The 26,005-nt window shown below is 50.2% G+C and overlaps 1 protein-coding gene across 5 annotated transcripts in view; it reads right to left on the bottom strand.

The window, feature by feature from the left end:
• Positions 1–25,387, bottom strand: part of MVB12B (multivesicular body subunit 12B) — a 190,577-nt gene extending 165,190 nt beyond the window's left edge. Inside the window, exons 1-2 of one of the 5 annotated variants that reach the window (XM_070453017.1) lie at positions 24,551–25,387; positions 10,288–10,410 (exon numbers count right to left, since the gene is read on the bottom strand). In XM_070453017.1, coding sequence (XP_070309118.1) covers positions 10,288–10,410; positions 24,551–24,634 — 207 coding nt within the window. In that variant the 5' untranslated portion in view covers positions 24,635–25,387. Of the gene's footprint in view, positions 1–10,287; positions 10,411–10,808; positions 10,828–24,216; positions 24,364–24,550 lie in introns of those variants that run through there. The other 4 variants (XM_070453027.1, XM_070453021.1, XM_070453033.1 and 1 more) reach the window with 4 other exon arrangements.
• Between the last annotated feature and the right edge of the window lie 618 nt (positions 25,388–26,005).

Genomic DNA, 26,005 nt, shown 5'->3' with positions numbered 1-26,005 from the left:
CCTAAAGGTGGGGACTGGTTGCCTGGGAAACCAACCATGAATAAAGGGTGGGAACTTTTAGTCCTATTCCTTGATTTCCAGGAAGGGGAGAGGGGCTAGAGGTTCAATCAGTTACCAATGGGCATTAATTTAATCAGTCATACCCATGCAAGGAAACATCCATAAAAACCCAAAAGGATGAGGTTCGGAGAGGTTCCTGGTTGGTGAACATAGGAGATTTGGGGAGAGTTGCATGCTAGGAAAGACAGCATGAAAGGTCCTCACCCTTTCCATATACCTTCCTCTATAAACTCTTCCATCTGGCTGTTCCAGAGTTATATCCTCTCATAATAAACCAATGACCTAGTAAGTAAAATGTTTCTCTGAGTTCTGTAAGTCACTTTAGCAAATTAATTGAACTTAGGAATGAGGTCATTGGAACCCCAGAACTACAGCCAATTGGTTAGACACACAGGTGACAATCTAGGCTGGTGATCAGCACCAAAGTTTGGGGGGCGGTGCAGTCTTGTGGGATTGAGCTCTTAACCTGTGGACGCTGATGCTTTTTCCAGGTAGACAGTGTCAGAACTGTTCGACTACAGGGCACGTACAGGTGTTGTCTGAGCACTGCTTGTCGTTGGTATAGGGAACCACCTCCCTGTTGGTCCACAGCCCCTTTTAACATATTAATTCCCATCTAAATTCCAATAAGATTATTCTAAAATTTATATGGAAAGACAAAGGAACTTGAATAGCTAAAAACAATACCTTAAATGAAGTATAAAGTTGGAGAAAACATTTTACCCAATTTCAAAACTTACTATAAGGCTACAACAATCAATACTGAGTAGTATTGGCAGAGGGCTAGACACACAGAATAAAACTGAATGGAGAGTCACACGAATATGCCCGATTGATTTTTTTTATAAAGGTTCAAAAGCAGTTCAACGTTCAACAAACGGTACGGAAGCAGCTGTTCATGCATTGAGGAAAATAAGAACTCTGACCTAGATCCAACACCTTACACAAAAACGAAGTCAAAATTTAACACAGACTTAAATGTAAAACGTGTAGAAAAAATAGAAGATAAAATCTCCAGGATCCAGGGCAAGGCTGAGAGTTCTAAGACTCAACACCAAAAAACATGATTGATAAACTGATAAACTGGATTTCATCAAAATTTAAAGCTTTTGCTCTAAGATCCTGATAAGATAAAAAGACAAGCGAAAACTAGAAGAAAATGTTTCCAAACAACAAGACTCACATCTATAATATACAAAGAACTCTTAAAACTCAACAGTAAAAAACAAACAATCCAATTAGAAAATGAGTAAGAAATGCAGATGGCAAATAATCACAGGAAAAGATCTCTAACATCGTTAGTCACTAGATGAACACAAATGAAAACCAGACGAGTTATCACCACAACCTTATCAGGATAGCTAAAACCAAAACAAAACAAAAAATGTTGACAGTAAAAGATGCTGGGAAAGAAGTGGCAAAACTGGTAGAAAAGTAAAAGGTTACCAGCCACCCAGGAAAGCAGTTTGGCATTTTCTTAAAAAACTGAATATCCAACTACCATATGACCAGCAAGTACACTCCTAGGCATTTATCCCGGAGGAATGAAAGGGCATGTTAACACAGAAACCTGTGCACAAGCATTTATAGCAGCTTTAATCATGATAGCTCCAAATTGGATAAACAACCAAGATGTCCTTCAATGGGTAAATCGTTAAACAATTTGCACTGCAGTCGTATCAATTAGATCTATGCAGCAATAAAAAGGAACAAACTATTGACATACGCAATAGATTTTCTAGATGAAATCTCCAGAGAGTTATGCTGAGTTTTTTAAAACATAACAAAAAACTTGCAAAATATTACACAGTCTATGATTCCATTCATATAACATTGCTGAAAAGACAAAATTATAGAAATGGAGAACAAATTAGTGGTTGTCAGTGGTTAAAGAGGAGTTAGTTAATTCCTAGAGACAGAACACAATTTGATATGCAAACCAACCAATCCTGAGGCCATATGCCCACCTGCCCTCTTTTCTCAGGCCTCCTTCAGTCTGAAACCCTCTCTCCCTTTCCTGAATTGCCCCAAGGCCAGCTATCTGATAGCTAAGGCCACCCTTAAAGCCCAGAGCAAGCTGAAATTATTTAACTAGACAATCCTAAATCTGCTTACGCTGCCTTGCCTTGCCTTCCCCACAGAAACCACAAAGAAGGCTCTTGCCCAGGCCTGTCCCTCCCTTCCTCTGCCTGCTGACCAGCCCCCGGTGCCTCCCTGTATGGCCCTGCATGGTGCGGATGGATCCCTCCTCTTGAACTGTGAGAATAAATTCTCCTTCCAATGGCAGTGTTCTGCTGATCTGTTGGCCTCAGCACACCCGAACAAAAATAAAACCCAGGTAGTACATTTTAGAAGTGAAATGTTCTGTATTTTGACCATATCCCTGTCCAAATCCTGGTTCTGATGCTCTACCAGAGTTTGCAAGACATTACTGTTGAGGGGAAACAGGTTAAAAACAAGCTCTCCCTGTAGTATGTCTTACAACTGCATGTGAATCTAATTATCTCAAAATTAAAAGTTTGACTGAAAAAAAATAAAAGAAAGATTAAGGCAAGTCCCTCTTCTTTCCCATTAATCCACTAAGTGAGGCTTCTTTGTCAGGAGCCTTTGTAAATGGTGAATAGGAGGTTGCAGTGAGCAGGATGGAGTGCCAGCACGCTGCAGTGCCCCCCAGGTCCGCTCTCCTTTCCCACTGATCCCACTATGGAACCAGTCATTAGCGAGAATAAAGTCTTTGGGTCAAAACCAAAATGCATACTTGGTGGGGGAGAGCAGCCTAGGAGGAGGCAACTTAAGCCAGGATCTCTGAGCGTCATCCTGACAGCAGCGATGCTCGCCTCGCACACCCCTCCTGGAAGCCAGGCATGCGCACACGTAAGTGGCCCTGCCCAGCCCCCTGGTGTGGCTCCACTGGCCAGGGCTCTGCCGGGCACCCAAGAAGGTGCAGGGACGACGCTGTTACCGAAGCTGGCTAATCCAGGCCACAGGAGACAAGGGCCCAAGGGCTGGCCATAAGGTCACCTTCTGTGTTTTCAGTGAATCTCAGTTTCATGTTCTTTTCCCACAGAACAAAAGGGAGGAACACCTGGAGCCTTTTATGAAAACTAGCTCTGGTTCTGAAAATGAGCCAGCATGTGGTGGGACTTGGGTCTGCGGTCATTTCCGCCCTTGGGAGCAGGCTCTGGGCAGCGAAGCCACGTGGGGCAGGAGCTGGGGGCAGTGGGAAGAGGCTGCCGCACCTGCTTCTGCATCTGCTTCGTGGAGCCAGAGCTTCAGGGGTGGGGAGGAAGGCACGGGTCTCCTGTTCTCTGGCCCCGAGGAGTGGGGTGGTCCTCCTGCCTGGCCTGGGCCTCCCCACAACATCAGCTTTCTGGAGACTCACGTGACAGTTCTGCTAAGGCCAGATGTGTGATTATGTTCCATAGATTCTACCTGATAGCTACCATATGTTTTTAGTTAGATATCGTGACCATCTTCGCATGTCTTTCACTGATTTTTTAAAATTTCTTGAGCTGTATATAAAGATACCAATGTGCTTGAATTAGCTTTAGCACTTGGCAAATTACTTTTTTTCTTCCCTCCACTTTCGTAGGTTGAACTTCCCTTACAGGTTTAAACTCATCCGTCACTTTAAACTCATCCTTTTCTATGGCCCTAGACAACAGTCCACAGGCCCAGAGCAGGAACTACCACTCCTAGCACCCCCGAAGCCCCTCTCATTTGGCAGTTTAAGCATCGGAGTCTTTTAATAATTTCCCATTATTTAGGAAATCTCAAATAAGTAAACTATTCAGGTCCAGCAGTTTATTAGAAATGTTTTGCTGCCTAATCAGTCCCAGAAATAAATGGGAGTGTTGAGAGAAAGGAAGTGGGAGAAGAGGAAGCACAGAAGAAATGGGAAGTAAAGACCCAGGGGAGGACCTGTCCACGCACAGCCCTCGGGGGCCCACTTGGTGGTCAGAGGCCACGACGGAGCCTGGCTTCCCAGCTCGCAGCCCTGGGAAGGAGCAAAAATGACACAAACACAACCTCCTGGGACACCTTTGGTGGCCCACTGAATAAGAGTCTGCCTGCCTAAGCAGGAGACACAGGTTCGACCTCTAGTCTGGGAAGATCCCACACTCAGTTGCCAAGGGGCAACTGAGCCCGTGCACCCCAACTACTGAGGCTGTGCTCTAGAGTCTGCGTTCCCCAACAAGAGAAGCCACCGCAATGAGAAGCCCACACACCACAATGAAGAGTAGCCCCCGCTCACCGCAACTAGAGAAAGCTGGCGGGCAGCAAAGGAGATCTAGCAGAGGCAAAAATTAATTCACTTTAAAAACACACGATTTCCTGGGCTTTTCTCTGACCAGTCTCTGGACACCAAGTCCTCGGCTCCTCGGGGGCCTTGCTTCCTCAGACAGCCCCCTGCTCTCCTGTATCGTCAACGGTCCTCACTGCTGGTTCCTTCCTATCACCGACTAAACACACTCAACACCTGCCCACCTTTAAACAAAGGCAAGAAGACTCCTGATCCCAAGGCACCATCTAGCTGCCACCCTCCCTTCTTTAAAGGCATCTGTACCCTCACCTCCCACTTCAGGGGACCCTTCAAATCCACTGGCTGGCAGTCTTCTGAGCCTACCACCAAGTTCACAAGCACCTTCTTGTAATTGAGCCCAAAAGAAACAGTTCAGCCTCATTTTATTTACCCCTTATAGAGCTTTGACTAATACTGACCACCTCTTCTAGAAATACTCATTTTCCTCCAGTTTTCATCCACCTCTCCGGATGCTCAGCCCCAGCCCCGCGAGTGCCTCCGTCCCCCCTCCCCTAATCGGTGATGCTGCAGCGGACTCTGACGAGAAGTCTGAGGTGACAGGACCACCTCCGTGACGGCACAGGCTCTGCCATGTGATAACACTCAGACATCTCCCCGAACTTCAGACCTAGGGCTGCTCAGCATCCCTGCCCAGATATCACACGAGCACCTCAAGCTCAGTGTATCCAAACTGAACCAGCGGTCCCCTTCCACCCTCAATTTACCTGGTTGTCTATGTTCCTGTCCCAACAGAGAGCATCAGCATCCACTCAGCTGCTCAGCAAGACACCCTCGTGTCACTCTGGTCCTTCCCTTTCTTCACCTCTGCACCCATCTCCCAACATTCGGCCTATTTTTTCTTCTGTGAAAGAATATGCATGTAGGTCCCCAGGCCCCATGTTCCCATGTCCCTCCATTGTTGCTGGGTTAGGTTTCTGCCCTCTCACCCTACACCAACACAGACCCTACAAACTGAGCCCCTGACTCATTATCTATGCCCTCCAATTACTCCTCCTTCTGCACACATCAAGGGAACTTTTAAAAACACAAATATAAGAACCTTTTTCTTACAGTCCTTTAATGACTCCTACCACCCTCAGAACAATGGCCAGTGCCTTTGTGTAGCTTATAATGCTCTGGTGCGACCTGGCCTTATCCACCCCCACTACCTCATCTCACCTTTCCCCTTTCACATGATGGAACCCCTCCCAGGATACTGGAATTCCCGGGGCTTCTGCACAATAGTAGGGGGTCAACAAACACCTATGAAGCCTAAGTGAGAAGCAATAAACGCATAACATCAGGAAAAGCCTCACCAAGGAGTTTTCAAACTGGGTTCTGAAGGATGAGAAAAATTTTATCCAAAAAGGTGGGAACACAAGAATTTTGAAATATGGTACAAAGTTGCTCCTTATTTCAAATGTGAGAAACTAGAGGTTGATGAGGTTGGAGGAGAAGACGGTAGAAGGAAGTGACTGGAAGACACGTGTGCCAAGTTGAAGGATTTGGGTATCTGTCCTCTCTCTGGTTGTCTGAGAGGAGGACGCTCTTAGGGAGAAGACCCATGGCTACCACTTACTGCTTACTGCCCAGGCCCTCACCCCTGGAGGTCTGCCTGGATTTACTGGTGATGGGAAACTGGACACAGAGTCTGGAGGGAGGGGGGCTTTATCAATTCATCCCCCAGCCCCCAAATTTCACTTTACTCAACACTTGCCTGAGAACAGAAACACAAAATATAACAACATTTCTAGAAGGCAATAGGCAACACTTATCAAGTTTAAAATGTGAACACTCTGACCCAGTAATTTCAACCTATGAAATTATTCTATGGCACTAAATGACCATGCTAAAATACAGACATAAGGGTATTGTTTATTGCATTAAAAACAAAAATGGGAACAAATTCAATATTCTTCAATATTGAATTATTAGCCAAATTTTGGTGTGCAAGTGTGCTAAGTCACTTCAGTCCTGTCCAACCCTTTGCAACACTATGGACTGCAGCCCGCCAGGCTCTTCTGTCCAGGAGATTCTCCAGGCAAGAATACTGGAGTGGGTTGCCATGCCCTTCTCCAGGGGAATCTTCCCAACCCAGGGATTGAACCCACTCCTCTTATATCTCCTGTATTGGCAGGCAGCTTCTTTACTGCTAGCACCACCTAGGAAACAGCCAAACAATAAATATCCATTATTGAGAGGAGGTGATACATCTATATAGACTGATATCGAGCTAAGTCCACAATTAATTTTTTAAGTTATGAGAGTGTAAATGGTACCATCTCATTTGTATTTTTAAAAAACCCCTAAACTCTAAATCAGGACACGTCAGAAATTAATGGGAAAAGCTAGCACAGCACTTCCTGAGTTAGACTTGTGGGGTGCACAGGTGCATATTATTTAAGAATGACTTAACTTAGACTAGCAGTTCTCAAATGTGTCTCCTGAACCAGCAGCATCGACATCAGCGGGCAATCGGTTAGAATGCAAGCTCTCAGCCCCACCCCAGACCTACTGCAGCACGAATCCGGGGTGTGGGGTTCTCCAGAGGACTGAGACCCGCCAAAGCTCAAGAAGCCCCCCCGCCCCAGGCGTCTGGGAACAGTCCTTGAACTAGGTGATAAACTGTCACTTCTGGGTCACCATGCCGCAAAGACTCCCATTCACACGTGGGGCTTCTCAGGAAGGGAAGGAAGGAGCTCTTAAAGCACAGTGAAGAAAAAGACCAAAAAAACTCCAAGTCTCTCGGAGGCCAAGCCTCAGTTTGGCTGGGCCCCCACACCTGGCAGTTCTAAACGCCGCCGTCAGGGAGAATGAAGGCAGCCAGGAGGGGGCAGAGGCCAGGCACGGAAGGGCCAGAGGACGGACCTGGGCCTTGGCAGCAACGTTCAAGATCTGAGCCTGTGGCTGCCGAGCAGGGAGGGGAGGCTATTTCAGAGGCGGCTGCAGAAACAGGGACGGTAAACTGAGAAGTTTAGCAAGTGATCCCCAGCCCCTACCTGAGGAACCATCCCCTGACCGGCAGAGAAGTTGTCAAATTCAATATTTATAAACAAACACTTGGCATCTTTTACTTCCAGCAGCACCAGGGCCTCTGCTCATTTTAAAATGGTTGTGCCACCGAGGGTCAGCGGTCCATCTGGCATCCACTCTCAGGTCTGCGTGTCACGGTACTTAGCGTGCTCTGAGCGCACGGGGGGATTAAGCCTCCAGCAGATGCCGGAGAGGCCCCGGCCGAGGTCCGCAGCAGAGCCTCCTTCCGCCATCGCACTTCTGTCTCGGCATCTCTGCAGCCCGGCCACCGTCAAAAGCCTGGCACTACAGTTTGGATGTCAACCTCCCACTAAACTATGGATAAAGGGAAGGGGGGGGTGTCCTCCCCCATTCCCCTTGAACTCAGGGTCAGACCTCTGAGGAAGCAGATGCTCGTCTGAGAAGAGTCTGGCGGTCAGCACAAAGACAGGACTCCCGCATCTCTCCCCAGAAGGGCTTCTGGAGGAGCTCGGACACTTGGTCTCGGCGTGAGGAGCCTGGGTAATTGCCGAGCTGACCCTCTGGAGCCTCCTGGCCTGCTCACCTTTCACAATGATGCCTGGTGCAACCCCACCGTGAAATGTGCTTATTAATCTCACTCATTTGACACCGCGCTCTTCTGCCCTGAGCTCGACGTTAGGAGAAAATGATAGGGATAGATTCTGCTCCTGTCAGACTCACCAAGACTTTCAGAAAACCAGACTATCAAAGGCCATCTGCCGCCCACTCACCCGGCATTCATGGTGACCCCGAAGGGGCCCCGCAGAATGTTAAAGACACAGATCCACACGAGGGAACAGTCAGAAGACCTGGGGTTTCCGCCCCCCACCCGGAGAGTCACCCTGGAGATGGTCCTCCCGGAGACAGGCACGCACCAAGCCCCCGCCCTGATTCACGACACACTGCTTCATATCTAATTCATCAAAAGACACTTGGGCTTCTCAAATCAGGAACATTTTTATTAGCTCCCTCAAGAGTTTTATGGCACAAAGCCATACCTAATGACTCTATTTTATGGCAAGTTATACACTCAAACAGTGCTTTGAAGTCAGGCAGCAGGTAAGGCTCCAATCTTTGTTAAAAAAAAAAAAAAATTCCCCTGTTCGTTCACTTTAAAAATGTTTATAAGCTTTCCAGCAGCTGAGAAAGTGATGTGGAGAATTGTAACAGGCTCCCCCTTCCTCACATGGGAGCCAGCATGGGCTGACGCAACAGGCACTGTTCACCATGGGGCTGATTCTGCCTGCCTGCCCCTCTGCCTGGGGACGTGTGCAAGTCTGAACACATTCTTGGCTGGCACACCCTGGGGGCTGGGGCTATCTGCATCGAGTGGCAAGAGGCCAGGGATGCTGTCCCCGCCATGCATGGGACCGCCCTGCCAGCTACCACTATCTGAACATCTGGCCCAAGATGTCAGTAATGCCAAGGGTGAGAAACCCTGCCTTAGGGCTTCTTCTGGACTGGGCATGGCATCCCCCCCCAAACTCACACCTCACATCAGACACTGATTTTATCACTGTGCCAGGTTTTCAGTGCTGAAGAATGAGACTTACATTCTTTTATTTATTCTGGGTATACATTTTCAATGAGCAAGAATAAAACATCATCCCAAACAAAATCAGTTCAGTTCAGTCACTCAGTCATGTCCGACTCCTTGCAACCCCATGAACCGTAGCATGCCAGGCCTCCCTGTCCATCACCAACTCCCGGAGTCCACCCAAACCCATGTTCATTGAGCCGGTGATGCCATCCAACCATCTCATCCTCTGTCGTCAAACAAAATAAGGAAAGTGAAAAATAAGACCACTTTAGGGGCTTCCCTGGTGGCTCAGTGGTAAAGAATCTACCCGCCAATGCAGGAGACACAGGTTCGAGCCCTGATCCAGGAAGATCCCACAGGCCACGGAGCAACTAAGCCCATGTACCGCAACGACTGAAGCCCGTGTGCCCGAGAGCCTGAGCTCTGCTACAAGAGAAGCCACTACAGTGAGACACCCTCACACCACAACTAGATAGTGGTCCCTGCTCACCACAACTAGAGCAAGCCTTCACATGGAAATGTAGATTGAGCACAACCAAAAATAAAGAAATAATTTATTTTTAAGTCCACCTTAGAAGTTCAGAACACATGACAACAGTCACTGTTAGCTAAAACCTCCCAATAGTTCCTCTGCACATTTTAAGCCCCAACCAAGTTGGAATTTATCTACTGAAAAAACACTATAATCAATTCAAGCCATTGGTACTACTGAACACCACCACAGAAGTGTGCTGAAAAGCAAAGCCAATTCTCTACTAAACTGTGGTGATGCGGTCATCACAGCCCCGGACCTGAGTCACCTGATTCACCACTCCTAAGCACTGGGCCTCCATTACTTCCCTTCTCGGAGCTTGTGTTCTCCTGATCAGCACAGTGGACGGAAGGCAACTGGCCCTCCCAGCCTCCAGGGAATTGTGAGAGCCAGCTGAGTTCATGGGTGTGAAAAACTGCTTTGTAAACTGTAAGAAGCTATATAAACTCATGTCAACATATTTATAACATTTATACAAGACAATGTATGACAACCAAGGGTCTTTCAGATGCTTGGATTCTTTTCATGAAATGTCACAGCTAGAAATGACTCTGGAAGTCAACTAATCCAACCCCTTAATTTTATAGATGTGAAGGTGACCATCACGGAGGTCAAGTGACTCAGCTAAGGCTGAGCAACAGCCCAGATGAGCTCAGGTCATCTGCTCCCCAGCCAGGACACTTCCCGCACCTTGCCGTTGGTGATGCTTTCCCTCCCTGTTTAAGTTCCTAGAAGGCAGAAACACATCTTACACACAAGGTTCAGAGGGTCTTGAACACCGGAAACAAATATTTGCCAAATCAGTGAATATTGACTCACCACGTCGTAGCCTGTTGGGGCTCGGTTCCGAGAAGCCACCACCCCGACTCCTGTGATGGGATCCATTGACGTCTCTGGCAAGGCTTCTGAAAGGTCTTTGACTTCAGGCATGGTGGCTTCCTCCTGATTCCGAAAAGGAAAAAGAAAGTACAAAATTCTAATGGAGCATTTAAAGTGAGCGATACAGAGTCTCAAACAGAACCAGAATCTTGGGGCAAATATCCTGAATTCAACTTCACATACCTGGACCAGCTAAGGGAGCCCTGGCTTTACCCAACCCTTTCCTCAGATTAAGAATTCAAGTAGGGATTTCCCTGGTGGTTCAGTGGCTAAAACTCTGCGCTCCCAATGCTAGGGGGCCTGGATTTGATCCCTGGTCAGGGAACTAGATCCCGCATGCCACAACTAAGAGTTCACATGCTTCAACAAAGACCAAAGATCCCATGTGCCCCAACTAAGACCTGGCACAGCCAAATATATAAACCAATATTCTATTTTTTAAAAAAAAGAATTCAAGTCACCTCCAGCCCCTGCTCTTCTCAAGTTAGTTTTGAACACTCTCCCGCCCTGCTTTCTGACTTCCACACAGACACCAGCAGCTTCTCTAAGGATAAATCAGACATGGTTAAATCTAGCAACACCTTCCATCTCTCCCCCTCACAGCATCTCCTGGCGGAAGAACAGTCCTCCAAATCCACAGCCATGACTACATCCAAGGGTGGGCTGTTGCGGAGGCAGAGCTTTGTGAACACATAGAGGAAAGTGCTCTGGCCATGGAGGCCACAGCAGGCAATGGAGTCCAGGCTCCATGACTTATAGCTGGTGAGCAGGCAAGCAAAGGTTCAGGACGCTGACAGCTGCAGTGATGCTGTGAGAACTAAGGGAATCCCGGAAACGAAGGGCCTGGAGAGGTCCCCTGGCACACAGTAGGCCCTCAACGAAAAGCAGATGAGAAGGGTGGGTGACGGACACAAAGGTCCAGTGTAATCGGCCAGAAACGTGGTTACTGCTGTTCCCAAGAGGACTGGTGGGTCCCTTTGTTGTGTTTAATCCTAGGGTCATGTGGACACTTACTCAAAGCTAAACACTAACAATGACTGTAATTCTTGTTGGACACTGGGAGAAAGGGAGGGAAATGAAATTATTATTCTGCTGCTGCCTGCCTCCTGATGTGACCAGAGGAGACCAGCAGAATATAGAGAGCAGTGGGTCTGGGCAGCTCGAGTGGCAGTGTAGCAGAAAGCATATAAAATGGTAACACCTTATGTAAATAACTTCTAGAGCTTTTTAAAAGGACCAGCAGTGGAAAACAGCAAGTTAAATTCTACCTCCTTCTGCAGCGATTACATTCCACTGGCTGTGGGTCTGTCAGATCTCTCAAGGCTGGTTACTGCTGCTAAAGCAAACCAAACACTCTTGTCTAACTAGGCAGCCAGTAGGAATATTTTAAGTTCTCAGCCTAGAATCAGAAAAGGCAGAGGCCATTAAAAAGGACTACAGCCTCCTAGGTAGAAACAACCAGAGGGCGGTATGCAAGTCACTGTGTAACCAGCATTCCCTGGAACCCACGAAAGGCTCCGGAAACAGGCTCGTCAGTGCCAGGGAGCTAATTCCCTGATCAAGGCTAGGAGGCGCCTGGCAGCAGCCACACTCTCAGCTTCTGTTTATGACAAAAGTCAAACTAAGTTAAGCTTTACTTAATTCTACTGAAAATAAGCATCTGGAAGTAAAGGGCAGGGGGGCAGAACATCACACTGCATCACTGAATCGTTTTCTATTTTCAGATCTCATTTACCAGGAGAGTTTATCTGCATAAAGCACAGGGCTCAGTGCTTCCTGCACACAGTAGGCACTAAGTGAATATTTACTGAATGAATCCGCAGGGAAGCCCCCAGTCAGGAAGGTTTAGAATTCACTATCTGCACCAGCGGAATCCAAAGCAAACCACTGATCAAAAAGTACTTCACGTGGAAAACTCGGTATTCTTGGTTAACAAGGAAATAACATCACTGCCCTTAGCAAAATACTGGTATACCTGCTGTTGGTTACCGAAATGCTTTGCAATTAACAACTCATTAACAGAAGGCACTCGATTCTGCCAGTGCTAAAATATCATGCTGTGAATTTAATAAAGAACGTGAGAGGTAAGTTTTTTTATTATTATTATTAAAATAGTGCTGCCTCTACTATCTGAGGTGGGGGGCGGGGAGCATGGGAATAAATAAGAAATGTTTTATTAGCTGAGCGATGCCCCGTCCTCGGGTCACTGCATCCCGGTCCAGGTACCAACCGCCTCCTCTGATCTGCAGCGCGTGCAAGTTGCGGGGGTGGGGCGGGGGGTGGTGGTGCTGACGCTGCTGCTCCCACAATGCACTGGGCAGCCGGGCACTGGGCCCCAAGATGGCTGCGGGCGGCCTCCTGAGCAGACAAAGGAGCCGGCCGGCGGGCAGCGGGCGGCGGGCCTGCAGGCTGGGAGGATGCGGCGGGCAGGGCATTAGCACTGAGCATCTCAGATGCACGCCTCCCCCCCACCCCCCACAACACACACACCCCCCCAGTGGCAGTGCCCTGGGGGATCCAGCAGCCTTTGTGAAATACAGACAAATGACTCCTCGCTGGGGCGGCGGAAGAAAGCGCCACCACCAGCAAAGGAAGCTTTTAATGAGAAACGCCCAAGATATCCATGGCAGAGGCAATCACTCAGAGCTTCTTGCTCTGAATTACATATTTTCTGACTGCAAATTACTCTTAACAGCGTCTCTACCGTCACTTCAATTGACCTTCCTCACAAAAGGCCATTTATTAACTAGCACTCGGCGCTCCCCGGGCTGCGCGGAGCCTCCGGCCCGAAGGGATGGCACTGCGGCTGCCCGGGTCACAGGCCAGGCCTCGGAGAAGGGGCGAAGAGGCCGTTAATGGGGGTGGGTGAGTCGGGGGGAGCGCAGAGCAGAGCTGCCTGGGGAGAGGGGCAGAGGAGTGGGGGGTGTTTAAGACCACCATTAACCTGTCTCGCAAGACGCTGACACTGGGCTGCAGCAGAAAATGCCAGGCCTGCTTGCAACGACGGGCGTCCTCCTCAGCTCTTTGCCCAGCCCGGCATCCACCTCCAGCTCCAAATTCTAGCTGCACACAGAACGCACCGACACACCTCCCCGCATCTGAGCAGTGCCCAGCAATTACCAAAAAAGCTTTCTCCGGCTCCTCAACGGATGCTCACACCACACCTAGGAAGGGGACTGAAGCATATTAATCCCTATTTTAGAGGAAAGAAACAGAGGCCTGGAGTTCTCAGATGCCATGGGCTGGCAGAAGGTAGAGCCCCAGGGGCCTCTGACCCTCCCCAGTCTGGTCTACTTTCCACACACTGGGCAGAGAGAGACCGGACTTCCCATCCCATACCTGATCAAGAAAGCGCTCTCAGAACCAATTATATTTTAAAATGCCAAAGCTCTCCCTTCTCTAGCAGTAACCCAGTAAATGAAGCGAGGGGGAGAAAAGTATTGAGAGATAAAAGTAACATGGGATTAATTTTCCTCACACCTCAGTTTCGAGATGCAACATTTCCCTCATAAATAATTTACAGCAATAAAAATGAGCTAAGGCCATGTTTGTGGAGGACAGAGGTAAATTTAGGCCTAATGAGGGAAACCCGCGTGCTGCAGAGGCGGGAAGGGGGTGATGTGAACACAATCAACAGCACACGGGTGGTGGGGGCCTCCACTATCAACTGCAAGTTGCAGGGCCAACGGAGTTGGGGGCAGGGGATAGCGGGAAACTTCTACTGCCTCAGCTGTGGCTTCAAGGAGGGTCTCTGTAGGAAAAGCCGAAAGTTCACCCGGTGTTTTAGATGACAAGACAACAAAGACTGAGATTTCTGAGAACTCTAGGGAGGAGCCAACCTGAAGCTGAGTGGATTTCCAGGAAACGTCGGGGAAGGAATGACACTGTAGCAGCACCCGGGAGTCACCTCTGATCGCGCGGGGTCGGAAGAGTAGAGAGTACCCCGGCAGCACTGACCTTGACCTGGTCCTCCTGGCGTAACCTCACAGGGCGTCCGGTCCCTGTCTACCCCGCGCGTGCAGCCAGCCTCACTCGGACCATCGCCAAGGCTGGGGGCTACAGAGCCTCAGTCTGGGCAGCTGTGCCTGTGTCCGTCCCAAGAGGATTTCTCCACAAAGCAGGGGGAGAAAGAGAGAGACAGCGAGCGAGAGGATGAGAGTATGTGTGTGTGTTGTACATCCTGGGACTGAGGAACTGGGATGAAGAGTGAGAGAGAATGAGAGAGAGAGAGAGAGAGAGAGAGAGAGAGAGAGTGTGTGTGTGTATGAGAGAGAGAGAGAGTGTGTGTGTGTGTGTATGAGAGTGTGTGTGTGTGTGTGTGTGAGAGAATGAGAGAGAGAGAGAGTGTGTGTGTGTGTGTGTGTGTGTGGATGAGTGTGTGTGTGTGTGTGTGTGTGTGAGAATGAGAGAGAGAGAGTGTGTGTGTGAGAATGAGAGAGAGAGAGAGAGAGTGTGTGTGTGTGTGTGTGTGTGTGTGTGTGTGTGGTACTTCCTGGGACTGAGGGACTGGATGGGGCCAGTTAGGGTGAGGTGTGTTTTCCAGGCCAGCAGGATTTTTTCCAGCTGTGCTCAATGAGTTCCCTCCAACAACACTGGGTAAGAGCTTCCTGCGTGTGCAGCAAACAGTGCCCGGGGGAGGTCTCAGCCCCCGGGCACGGCAGCACCTCACCAAGGCTGTCACCCCAGGTTCACAGAGAAATGAACTTTAACTATAAAGTCCCTTCACACAGACAGCACACGGCTCCCTTGTAGCTGATCAAAGAATTACTACGACAGTGTGCTTAATCCCTAAAAGTCAGCAGTGCTGGGCTTAACTGATGCTGAACATTGTTTCAGAATCAAAGGCGTGCCTCCCGGCCGCAGTCTGGGAGAAAACTAAGCTACTGAATCACAGTTGAAAACTCAGGGGAACTTTGATATCATCTCTGTTTAATTTCCCCGGCCCTGTGAGCCTGGGGTTTATCTCGTTTTATCAACTCCTGTACTGAAATCAAAACCTAACTAACAGAGCTCAGACCTCTCTCCACCAAGGCCCTTCCAGCAGCAGGGTAGGGTGTGAGCCGAGGAGTTTAAAGCACTTTTGTGGGGAGGCAACAACTGCTGGGGGGCAGGGGATGCTGCCTTCAAAGGAGGCACAGCAGGAACCCAGGGCAAGGAAGGAAGACCGGCTCAGAAGCAGAGCCTGTGCTGCCCACCAGGTCTGAAGGTGGGACTCGCACACAGCTTTGGAGGAGAGTAATATCAAAGTATTGGGGGGCGGGGCAGGTTAAATAGGGCTACTGGAATTGAAATGACAAAACCAGTGGGTTAATTAAGTCTCTACAGAAGTATGAACTTGTGATCGGATTGTCTGAAATTCAAAGTCAAGGGCAGAAAAGACATAAACTGTCTGCCCACATCTACCAGCTTGCAGGGCTGGGGAAAAGCAGTACATAAATATTTCACTCCCCGAGGGAAATGGCCAAAGAGCAAAGCTCCCTGAGGAAAAGCTGCAGCTGCCCCTGGCCGGCATGGGGCAGCTCTCTGCCTGCTTCCCAGCAGCTTGGTGGTGCCGGTGGGCTGCAGGAACCCCTGCTTGTCTCTGTTACCCCATAACTACCGGTTCCTTCCTGCTAACAAATCTTAAGCGGGGGACAGAAGGACAGGGGAGGAAGTCGGTGGCTAGGCTTCACCCATGTAGCCACAACACACACAAATAACCAAACCCGGCCTCCGCAGGCAGCCGTGGTGCATGCAGAGCCCTGCCTCCTCAGGAGACTGCAGGCTGAGGTCAGGGTCCATGCGGCACCCAGGCAAACAGCCAGCCGGCTCTGAGCACCACCCATAGGGATAGCGCACCGGCTGAGAGGCGGCCACTGTAACCTCAGGATAGCCTCCTGGTGCCTCCTGTACTGTGGCCTGGACATTTGAGCCGAATGACCAGTCAGAAACCAAATTGTTCTGACAAATGCTGTCGAGTACGATCTGGTGGCAACAGGCCACAGGCTGCTGGGAAGGCTGCTAAGATACTGGGGAATGAAAGCAAGTATTTTCCTAAGCTCCTCTGGATCACAAAGAACTTTCCAGCCAGGGAATTAACAATGGCGAGCACTTCCTTTTTTTCCAGTAAAAGTCTGTTACTTCTAATAGAAGAATCTGGTGTACAAATGCATCCACCCCATCAGACCTCTGCTTAGACTGGCATTAACCATTTGATAGCCAAACAGATTTATCATAAACCATGTGAGGTGGGCCTGGAGTTTGGGTAGCTGAATTACAGTGCAGTGCTGGATCCCAATATACACTCTCCCAAAATAAATCCAGATCAAGTTCTATAGCACAGCTGTGGCCAAAGGCCTGCCGCTACAGGCCCAGCTCTGCAAAACCAGGGAGCCTGGTGCTGGGGAGGAGGGGGCATTCTCCAGTACACTGTGAGCCCCACCCCAACTTGCTCACAGTTACTGCAGGTGAAGGTCGTCCCTACCCACTCCCATCAGGTCTCAGTGCCATAGTGCCCCCTGGAGAGAAGGCAGAAGGCGGACCCCCATGGAAGGCAGACGCCCTACAAATGAAACCATCCCAGGAGGCCCAAGAGCCAGCCAGCCATTTGCCTAATATTCAGTGACAGGAAACAGTCACAGTCTTAGCTTGATGGCCAAAGTGTCTGCTGAGTAAAAATGCTAACATGTCACCTCGACATTGGACAAATGGGCCCTGAGGCCAGAATTGTCAGAACACCTGGCTTCAGGTCAGTAGACACCTCACCTCATCACCACCCGCAATCTTGACTTTCACATGGGCCTTAAGAGTTTCTTTGGTCATATAATCATACTATCTGTGTGTGCTGATGACTTCCAAATTACCTCCAAGGCTGGGATTTTTCTCCTGAGACTCAGATATGTGTATCTGGTGCCCTGCTGGCTATTGTCACCTGCGTGTCCCATTGATACCTTCAACCTGGCTGACCTCGCCATCCTCCCCCTGGGGCATCTCCACATCCCTAGTACCGAACAGGATGTGGTACACAACAGTCAGCCCACAAATGTTTGTGGAACGCTCTTGTACTGAGTGTGGAGCAGCGATGAAGACGGGAAGCCCGACGTTCTCCAACTCTAGCATGCTTGAGTCACCTAGAGAATTCATGAAAACAGAGTCCTACACCCACTCCCCGAGATGCTGACTCAGTGCCTGAAAAGCTGCATTTCTAATAAGATCCCAGTAGATGCTGAAACAGCTGGTCCACAGTCCAAAGTCTGAGAACAAGGCAGTAGGTACTCATGGGATGTTTGATGAAGGAAGGAAATTGAGGTGGGGAGGGAGGAAGGGAAGAAGGAACCTGAAGGTCATAATCCATGGGAAACAGCCTCAGAGTAAGTCCTTCAGTCTTTCCCTCCCTAACACAGGTTTCCCAAGAGCACCCAGTCCCTCCCCTATGGCACCCACCCCATCATTCAAACTCTGGGTCATATCTCCCATTCACCCCAAACCTTCCTCACTGCCCAGCCAGACAGATGCTGTCACTAAGAATCCTGATGTTGTCCGAGGACATGACCTTAGCACATGGGCACACATGCATGCACACACACACACACAAAGAAACACAGTCTTGCCTCTCAGAAGGTTACAACACTTTCCCAAGCAGAGCATTCACTATTCAAAGGTATATGCCCATCATAGTACCAGTCTATAGTGAATACTTAATAAATTTGCATCATCAATAAATAGACTACGGATAAATGGATGGACGGATGGGAGGATGGATAAATGAAGTCCCTGTCCTTCTCTCAAAACTGTCTGTGTTCCATTGGACTAAGGAGGCACGTAAAGCAGTAGGAGCAATGGTGAGAGTGCCCCGCTGGGGTCACTGATGCCTGGTGCAGGACAAACACCGCAACTCCAGGGCTGAGCCACCTGCCAAGCAAGGGAGGTGGGACCTCGGTACTCTGGGCAGTTCCAGAAGTGGGTCTGTCTTAGATCCAGCGAGTGGGCTGGATGAGGACCTGGCAGGGGGCTCCATGAAGACTCCCCGTGAAGTCTGTAAAAACTACAGCTCCCCTCCAGGTTCTGCTCTGATTGGTCTGGGCTGGGGCAGAGACTGGATAATGCATTGCTCGGGCGCAGTGGCACTGTGCTGGATGGCACGGCGACAGATAAGTCATGGCCACCACCCACGGGGCTGGAGGAAATGTCCTCGAAGAAAGGAACCGTAAATGAAGGGGACACCCCCTCCTGCTGGGGCAGGGGGTGGGGGTGCGCTCAGGGAGCTGGCTTTCCTGAAAGATAGAGGGTGCAGAGGACTGCGAGGAGTGCGGGTAGAAGACGAGGCAACAGCGGCGGCATGAACGGGCCGGACTGTCTGGGAGACTGTGAGTAGCAGAGGGGCTCTGAAACAAGCTTATGAAATGCTTCAACAGACAAAACCGTTCAAAACCTGTCTATACTTCTCTGCTCCCTCTAAGGTCTGAGTAATGATGAGGATCTATAGGAAGGAGCGCCCCAGTAGTCGGAAGGGAGATTCCCAAGTCTTGGGTTCCCATTTCCTCTCCTGAAGCTGAATACTTCTCAAGCCATCGCCACCTCCTGTGGACTTGGCAGGGCCTCTTTACGCTGTTAGCTCAGGGGAGGGCTGGGTGGTAAAGCAGAGAAATAGAAAAGGTGTGGGCTCTGGACTCAGAGGAACCAGGGCTTGAGCTGCAACTCTGACACAGCTGTGTGACCGCAGACAGGCAAACTGAACTGGGCCTAAGTTTCCACTCCTATAAAACTGGAACAATGCCTAATATTTTCTTTACAGGGTTTTAAAGTATATAAAGAACTTGTAGAACTTCCATCAAAAGAAACAAAAGAATGGGAGAAAATATTTGCAGACCATATATATCTGATAAGAGGTTAAAAATCCAGGCTTCCTCGGTGGTCCAGTGGTTAAGAATCTGCCTTGCAATGCGCGCTTCCCTGACAGCTCAGTTGGTAAAGAATCTGACTGCAATGCAGGAGATCCCGGTTCAATTCCTGGATCGGGAAGATCCCCTGGAGAAGGGATAGGCTACCCACTCCAGTATTCTTGGGCTTCTCTTGTGATTCAGCTGGTAAAGAATCTGCCTGCAATGCAAGAGACCTGGGTTTGATCCCTGGGTTGGGAAGATCCCCTGGAGGAGGGAAAGGCTATCCACTCCAGTATTCTGGCCTGGAGAATTCCATGGACTATACAGTCCATGGGGTTGCAAAGAGTTGAACACGACTGAGCAACTTTCACTTTCACTTTTCACTTTGCAATATGGGGCATATGGGTTTGATCCCTGGTCTGTTAAGATCCCACATGCCAAGGGGCAACTAAGCCCATGCATCACGATTATTGAGCCTGTGCTCTAGACCCTGTGCTCAGCAACAAGAGAAGCACCAAAATGAGAAGTCCATAGACTGAAACTGGAGAAAGTCTACATGCAGCAATGAAGACCCAGTGCAGCCAAAAATAAAATAAGAAAAACAAACAAACAGAATATATGTGAGGTTAAAATCCAAGTCTATAAGGAACTCCTACAACAGAGCAATAACAAAAAGCAAATAACTTAATGAAAAAAAGGGGGAAAGGACTTGAAAAGGCTTTTCTCCAAGGGAGATATACAGATGTCCAAAAAGCATCTGAAAAGATGTTCAGTGTCATTACTCATTAGGGAAATGCAAAACAAATCCACAGTGAGATATCATCTCAGACCCATGAGGACGGTTACTGTGCTACGCTTAGTCACTTAGTCCGACTCTTTGCGACCCCATGAACTATAGCCCACCAGTCTCCTCTGTTCATGGGGATTCTCCATGCAAGAATACTGGAAGGGGTTGCCATGCTCTCCAGATGGTTTCTAGCAAAAACCAGAAAATTAGTATAGCTGAGGCTGTGGAAAAATTGGAAACCTGGGGCACTCTTGGTGGAAAAGTAGATGCAGCAACTATGGAAAATGGTATGGTGATTCCTCAAAAAATTAAAAGTAGAATGACTACATGATCTGGCAATTCCATTTCTGGATATATACCCAAAAGAACTGGATATAGAGTATTGAAGAGATATTTGTTTATGTTCACAGCAGTATTATTCATGATAGCCAAAAGGTGGAAGTAACCCAAGTATCCACAGACAGATAAATGGGTAAGTAAAATGGGGTCTTTATGTACAATGGAGTACTATTGCTAAAAAGGAAGGAAATTCTGACACATGCTACAGTGTGGATGAACACTGAAGTTGTTATGCTAAGTGAAATGAGATAGTCACAAAAAGACAAATACTACATGATTCCGTTTATATGAGGTATGAGGTACTCAGAGTGGTCAAATTAATAGAAAGTGGAATGGTGGTTGCCAGATGCTGGAGGAGGAGAAAATGGGAGTTGCGTAATGAGCACAGACGGCACTTCAACAATGCAGGAGTTAGGAATACCAACTCTCCAAGTCGTTGGAAACCTGAATATACCTTATAGGTGGGCCTCCAAATGCATGGTCCCTCCCATACTGGGGGTTCAACTCACTGGGGAAAGTGTAGTACTGCAACAGTTATTAATGAAAAAATTCCATGTGTAAGTGGACCTGCGCAGTTCATATGCATGTTGTTCAAGGGTCAACTGTACAGAGTTTCAGTTTTGCAAAATGAAAAAGTTCCAGCCATTAGTTGTACAACAACATGAATGTACTTAATGCCATCAATGCATTAGGTAGCAAATTAGGATGGCAAATTTTATTTTGTGTGTTTCACTGTATTTTTAAAAAGCATCTATAACTGTGGCCCTCAAATTTCAGTAAGCATTAAGTACAACCTAAGATTCTTGTTCAACAGGCAGATTCTGGGGCCCCTTCCCCAGATACTCTGATTCAAAGTCTGGGTTTGAGGCTTTGGGATCTGCATTTCAATAAACATTCTAGGGATATTTAGCTCATTAAGAATTCATTTATTTCTCTCTCATAAAGGATCAAAGGATATTCTTTTGAATATTGTGTTGGGCCGATCAGTACCTGAAAAAAAATCTGCATGTGTAGAACAATCTCATAGCCACAGGCCCAACAAGATGGCCCTCCAGTTTTCAGGGGAGTCTGAACAGCTACAAAGCTCAAGTATGTGACCCCTGGGCTCTGGGCCCACAGGCCTCTCACATTTCAGCCTACACAAGCTCTGCATCTCGCCAGAAGTGTCTCGTGTAAACCAACGCTTGCCCACAGGATGTCCCCAGCAAGGAGGTAATGTCAAGCACACCCTGCCTCCCAAGCAGCGGGGGAGAAGAGATCTGAGGCAGGCAACTCCACTGCAAACAGTGCAGACAACTCAGGGAAACCACAATTCCCAGTGGTGGTCCAGAGAGCAGGAGGCCAAGGAGAGCCCGTGGGGCCAGGCACCGCAGGCCAGGGAGAGCCTCAGATGGAGCCAGGACAGCCTGCAGAGAAGCAGCTCATTCAGGGAACCCAGGCCTCCCCTCCCACAACCCAACGAGCAAACAAGACCCTGCTCACTTGGCCACAGCCAACTAAACGCAGTGTTTGAAGCCCATCACGTCCAGCCGTGCAGTCGTTTGTTATCTTCGTCGTCGTAACAGCACCTTTGACATTTCCCATGCTTGACTCCAGCACCACCATTGCTTTTCAGCGTGGCAAGGACACCTCGCTCTGAGCACGAGGCAGGGAGCACTTTCAACCTGCCGTGGCAGCGGGGCCCAGGACGCTTGGATTCAGACGCCCCACCCCAGCCCCCACTCACCCCTTCCAAGGCCCTGAGAGCAGATCACAATGTGTTCATGTGGTCGTGTGGTTTTGTAAAATGTACGGCAAGATATTCTTCCATTGTTTTTCTTCCAGCCCCTCCCACCCACAACAAATTGTCAAAATGGCAGACCCACAAAACTAGGATCTTAGACCCCTCGTTAATTGACTAGGGGTTAGGGTTAGATCCCACTTAAATTTAGTGAGGATCCCCCCCCCCCCCCACAGTGTCGCACACATTCACATACCTTAGCTCGTTCAGCCTTACAGGACAGGTTTTACGTTTAGGTCTCTTTAATAAATAAGCAAATGGCGATTCTGAAAGGTCCCAGGAGGTTCCATGACTTGCCTAGGGTTACCTAGGTTCCAGGAGATATCCCAAGATTCCAAGTCCAGTGTTCTTTCTACTCCCATCCTTTCCTGCTGCTGCTGCTGCTAAGTCGCTTCAGTCGTGTCCGACTCTCTGCGACCCCATAGATGACAGCCCACCAGGCTCCCCCATCCCTGGGATTCTCCAGGCAAAAACACAGGAGTGGGTTGCTATTGCCTTCTCCAATGTGTGAAAGTGAAAAGTGAAAGTGAAGTCGCTCAGTCATGTCCGACTCTTAGTGACCCCATGGACCACAGCCTACCAGGCTCCTCCATCCATGGGATTTTCCAGGCAAGAGTCCTGGAGTGGGGTGCCATTGCCTTCTGTGCCCATCCTTTCCTAGTGGCCCTCAATAACAACCACTAACAGAGAAGCACACTAAACATACTGAAGCTACTCTTCTGATTAACCAGTTAACAAACCCTGAATACTAACCACTAATTTTTACTGACCACTTGCCCTGTGGCAGGCACAGAGCTGAGCACTTCTGTTACATTTCTCTTACTTCTTACATTTCTCTTACTTCTTACTTATCCTATGAGATAGATACTATCATGAGCCTCACTCTACAGATGAGGAAACTGAGGCTCAGAAAAGTTCACTAATTTGCGTAAGAACACACAATAAGGAGAGCCAAGGCATAAGCTGAGGTCTAATTCTGACATCCTTGCATTTAATCATGGTGTACTCTTCCATCTAGAAATGGGGGAAAAGCTCACCAGTGGAAAGGAGGCAAAGCAGAGAAATGCCTTTAGGGTAAATCAGGAGTCTGGCCTAAAAGCTAGAAGGAAGGAATGAAAAATGCAGATTAGAGAAGGTAATTCTGGGCTCAAGTGAACCAGTAATTGCTATGTCAACTGCTTTGCACAGGTCTTGGTGCCCAGGTCCCAGAAGAGGGCCCATCTCTCAGAGGCCCCATTTAAATATTCTATGCAAGGCACAACATCTTGAAATAGCCAGTTCAATTTCCCACAAGCAAGAAAGGTGTCACCTGTCTCCTGCGCTAACTTTCTGAGTACACTGAGTTTTTCAGTTAGTCTAGGCTTCCACTGAGCTTATCTCCTAACTTTTCTAAGGTTTTTCTGGTGCAGCTGATATGATTTTCTTGCCCTGTTAAAATGAGATGAGATCCAGCCAGCTGTCCAGAAATGTACAATGAGATTATATTGAGAAGGAACCATCAGAGACAAAGGCCTCTAAAGAGATTCCAGCTTGCTGTCTGCTTGTGGCAGCAAACTGAGCCAGGGCTGGTTCATGAGTGGGGGGCAGGGAGCAGAGAAGGGGCAACAGGCATTCCCTTTTTGCCCTCCAGTGGGCCTTCCTCTGGGCCAGGCTGAAGAGGCTGTGGAGGGGTAGAGAATACAAGAATCATTTTGAATGGCTGGGAAAGGCTGATGATCTAGCAAGAGTTGTGTGTTGGTAACAAAGAGGACAAAGATGCTCATGGGTCTGCCTTCTTCACTTGGCCCCTGCCTCTGAGCCTCACTGGCACTGGAATCCCCATGCCGTGACCATCAACAGGCTCACCACCCTTCAAGGATGGTACTCTGGGTCCTGGGTGCCTCCACCAGCACGTCACCCTGCAGACAGGTGCCCTGGAGTTTGGCTGTCCTCTCTGCTCTGCTCAGGTCACAGATGAGACCGCAGATCATGCCCGAGGCTCAGGTGCAATCTGCTTGGCACCCACGTGACCACAGAGAGTGGACCCCGGGCCCCGCCAGTGAAACGACGGTCCAGGTCTGTGCAGGTGGCCGCCGCGCCCCGGCACAAGTGGCCCGCCTCACCTTTCACTGGACGGACGTGGCTCTCGGCGACCTCACCTGCCCCGGCCCAGGGGGTCGCTGCTTGCCCCCCGGGTCCCCTCGCTATCCTCCCGCCTACCGGCGGCAAGGCCAAGCCAGGACGCGAAGCCGCGGCGCGCGCAGGGCCGAGCAGAGGCCGCCGGGCCTGTCCCCGCGGCTGGCCGGGCACGGAGCCCGCAAGGCCTCGGCGCAGCCCGGCTCCGCCCGCCCGCCCGCCCCTCGGCCCGGGTTCCGCGCCCGCCCGCCCGTCCCCTGGAGGAGCAGGGCCGGCTCGGCTGAGCCTCCGCGGCGCCCGGCCCGCCCGCCCTCACTTAACTGTTCCCCGCTGGGGCGGCGGCGGCGGCGGCGGCTGCGGCGGTGGCGGGTCCCGGCTCCGTCTCACGCAGAAGCAGCTTCTCATCGCCCGGGCGGCGCGGAAGGGGCCGGGCCCGGGGCCCAGGTGGCGGGGCCGGCAGCTCGAGCGCGAGCCTCACCGGGGAGCGGCGGCGGCGGCGGCGGCGGCGGCGGCAGGGGCGGGGCGCGGCCTGGCGGCTGCAGCGGCGACAACGGCGGCTGCGGCTCCCTCCGCGGGCCGCGGCGACAGGCCGGGCTCCGGGCCTCCCGGCTCTGGCTCTGGCTCCGGGGGAGGCGCCGGGCGCCTGAGGCTGGCTCGGGCGGGAGGAGGGAGCGGGAGCCTTCGCGTCCGGAGCCCGCGCCGCCGCCCGGTCGGCACCCCGCCTCCCCCGCCGGCCTCCCACACGGCCTGGCCCGTTAGCCCGGGGAGGGCCCTGGCGCCGCCGACCCGGCCTCTCAAAGAGTCCGCAGCGGCCCCCCGGCGCAGTCCAGACCCCAGGGAGCCCCGGGCCTCTTGGAGCCTGGGCCCCGATTTTCCCCTCCCCCAAGCTGGTCTCTTCCAGGGACCCGCAGTCCCCTCTGCTCTCCTAGGCCTCACTATAGCACTGTACCCTACACCAGTCCTTACATCCCTGGAAGCCCCCGGGCCTCTTGGAACCTGGGATAAACATTACACACCCACACGCACCCGCACACACCCACATGCCTCTTGCAGGGACAGGGACACACGGATACACACACACACACATACACACACACACACCCCTCTTGCAGGGACAGGAACACACACACACACACACACACACCCTCTTGCAGGGACACCCAGCCCTCCTATGCTTTTCCGGAAGCCCCCAGGCCTCTTGGAACCTGGGATAAACGTTACACACCCACACGCACCCCACACACATGCCTCTTGCAGGGACAGGGACACACACACACCCCACACACACCCACACAACTCTTGTAGGGACGCCCAGCCTCTTGGAATCTGGGATACATGTTACACATCACACACACACACACACACACACACACACACCACCCCTGTCTTGCAGGGACACTCAGCCCTCCTATGCTTTATGGGACCCCAGGCCAATCTTTCAGCTCAGCTCACTCTGGTTCAGGAGACCCCAACCACCCAGCTGACCCAGCACAAACTTAGCCTGGCCGCAGTCCCCAGTACCAATGCAGGCCTCTCAAACTGACCCCAAATTCCTAGCAATATCTGTCTCCCTCTTATGCTACCCACAGAGGACCAGAGCAAGGACTGTGGAGCTGGCTTAGGGGAAGTATCTGAAAGTTTAAGCTGACCTATGGCCCTACAGTCCTTGGAAAAAGGTACAAGCCAGAAGATAAAATGGAACTGGATGAGGAGAAGGATCCAGAGCTCGGCCTTCAGCTAGAGTGGCTAGTCCGTGGTGCCAGCTCTGCACCCTTC

This window comes from Odocoileus virginianus, chromosome 2 (assembly GCF_023699985.2).
Source record: "Odocoileus virginianus isolate 20LAN1187 ecotype Illinois chromosome 2, Ovbor_1.2, whole genome shotgun sequence".
Lineage (NCBI taxonomy): Eukaryota > Metazoa > Chordata > Mammalia > Artiodactyla > Cervidae > Odocoileus > Odocoileus virginianus.
This window is presented reverse-complemented; position numbering and strand designations above follow the sequence as displayed.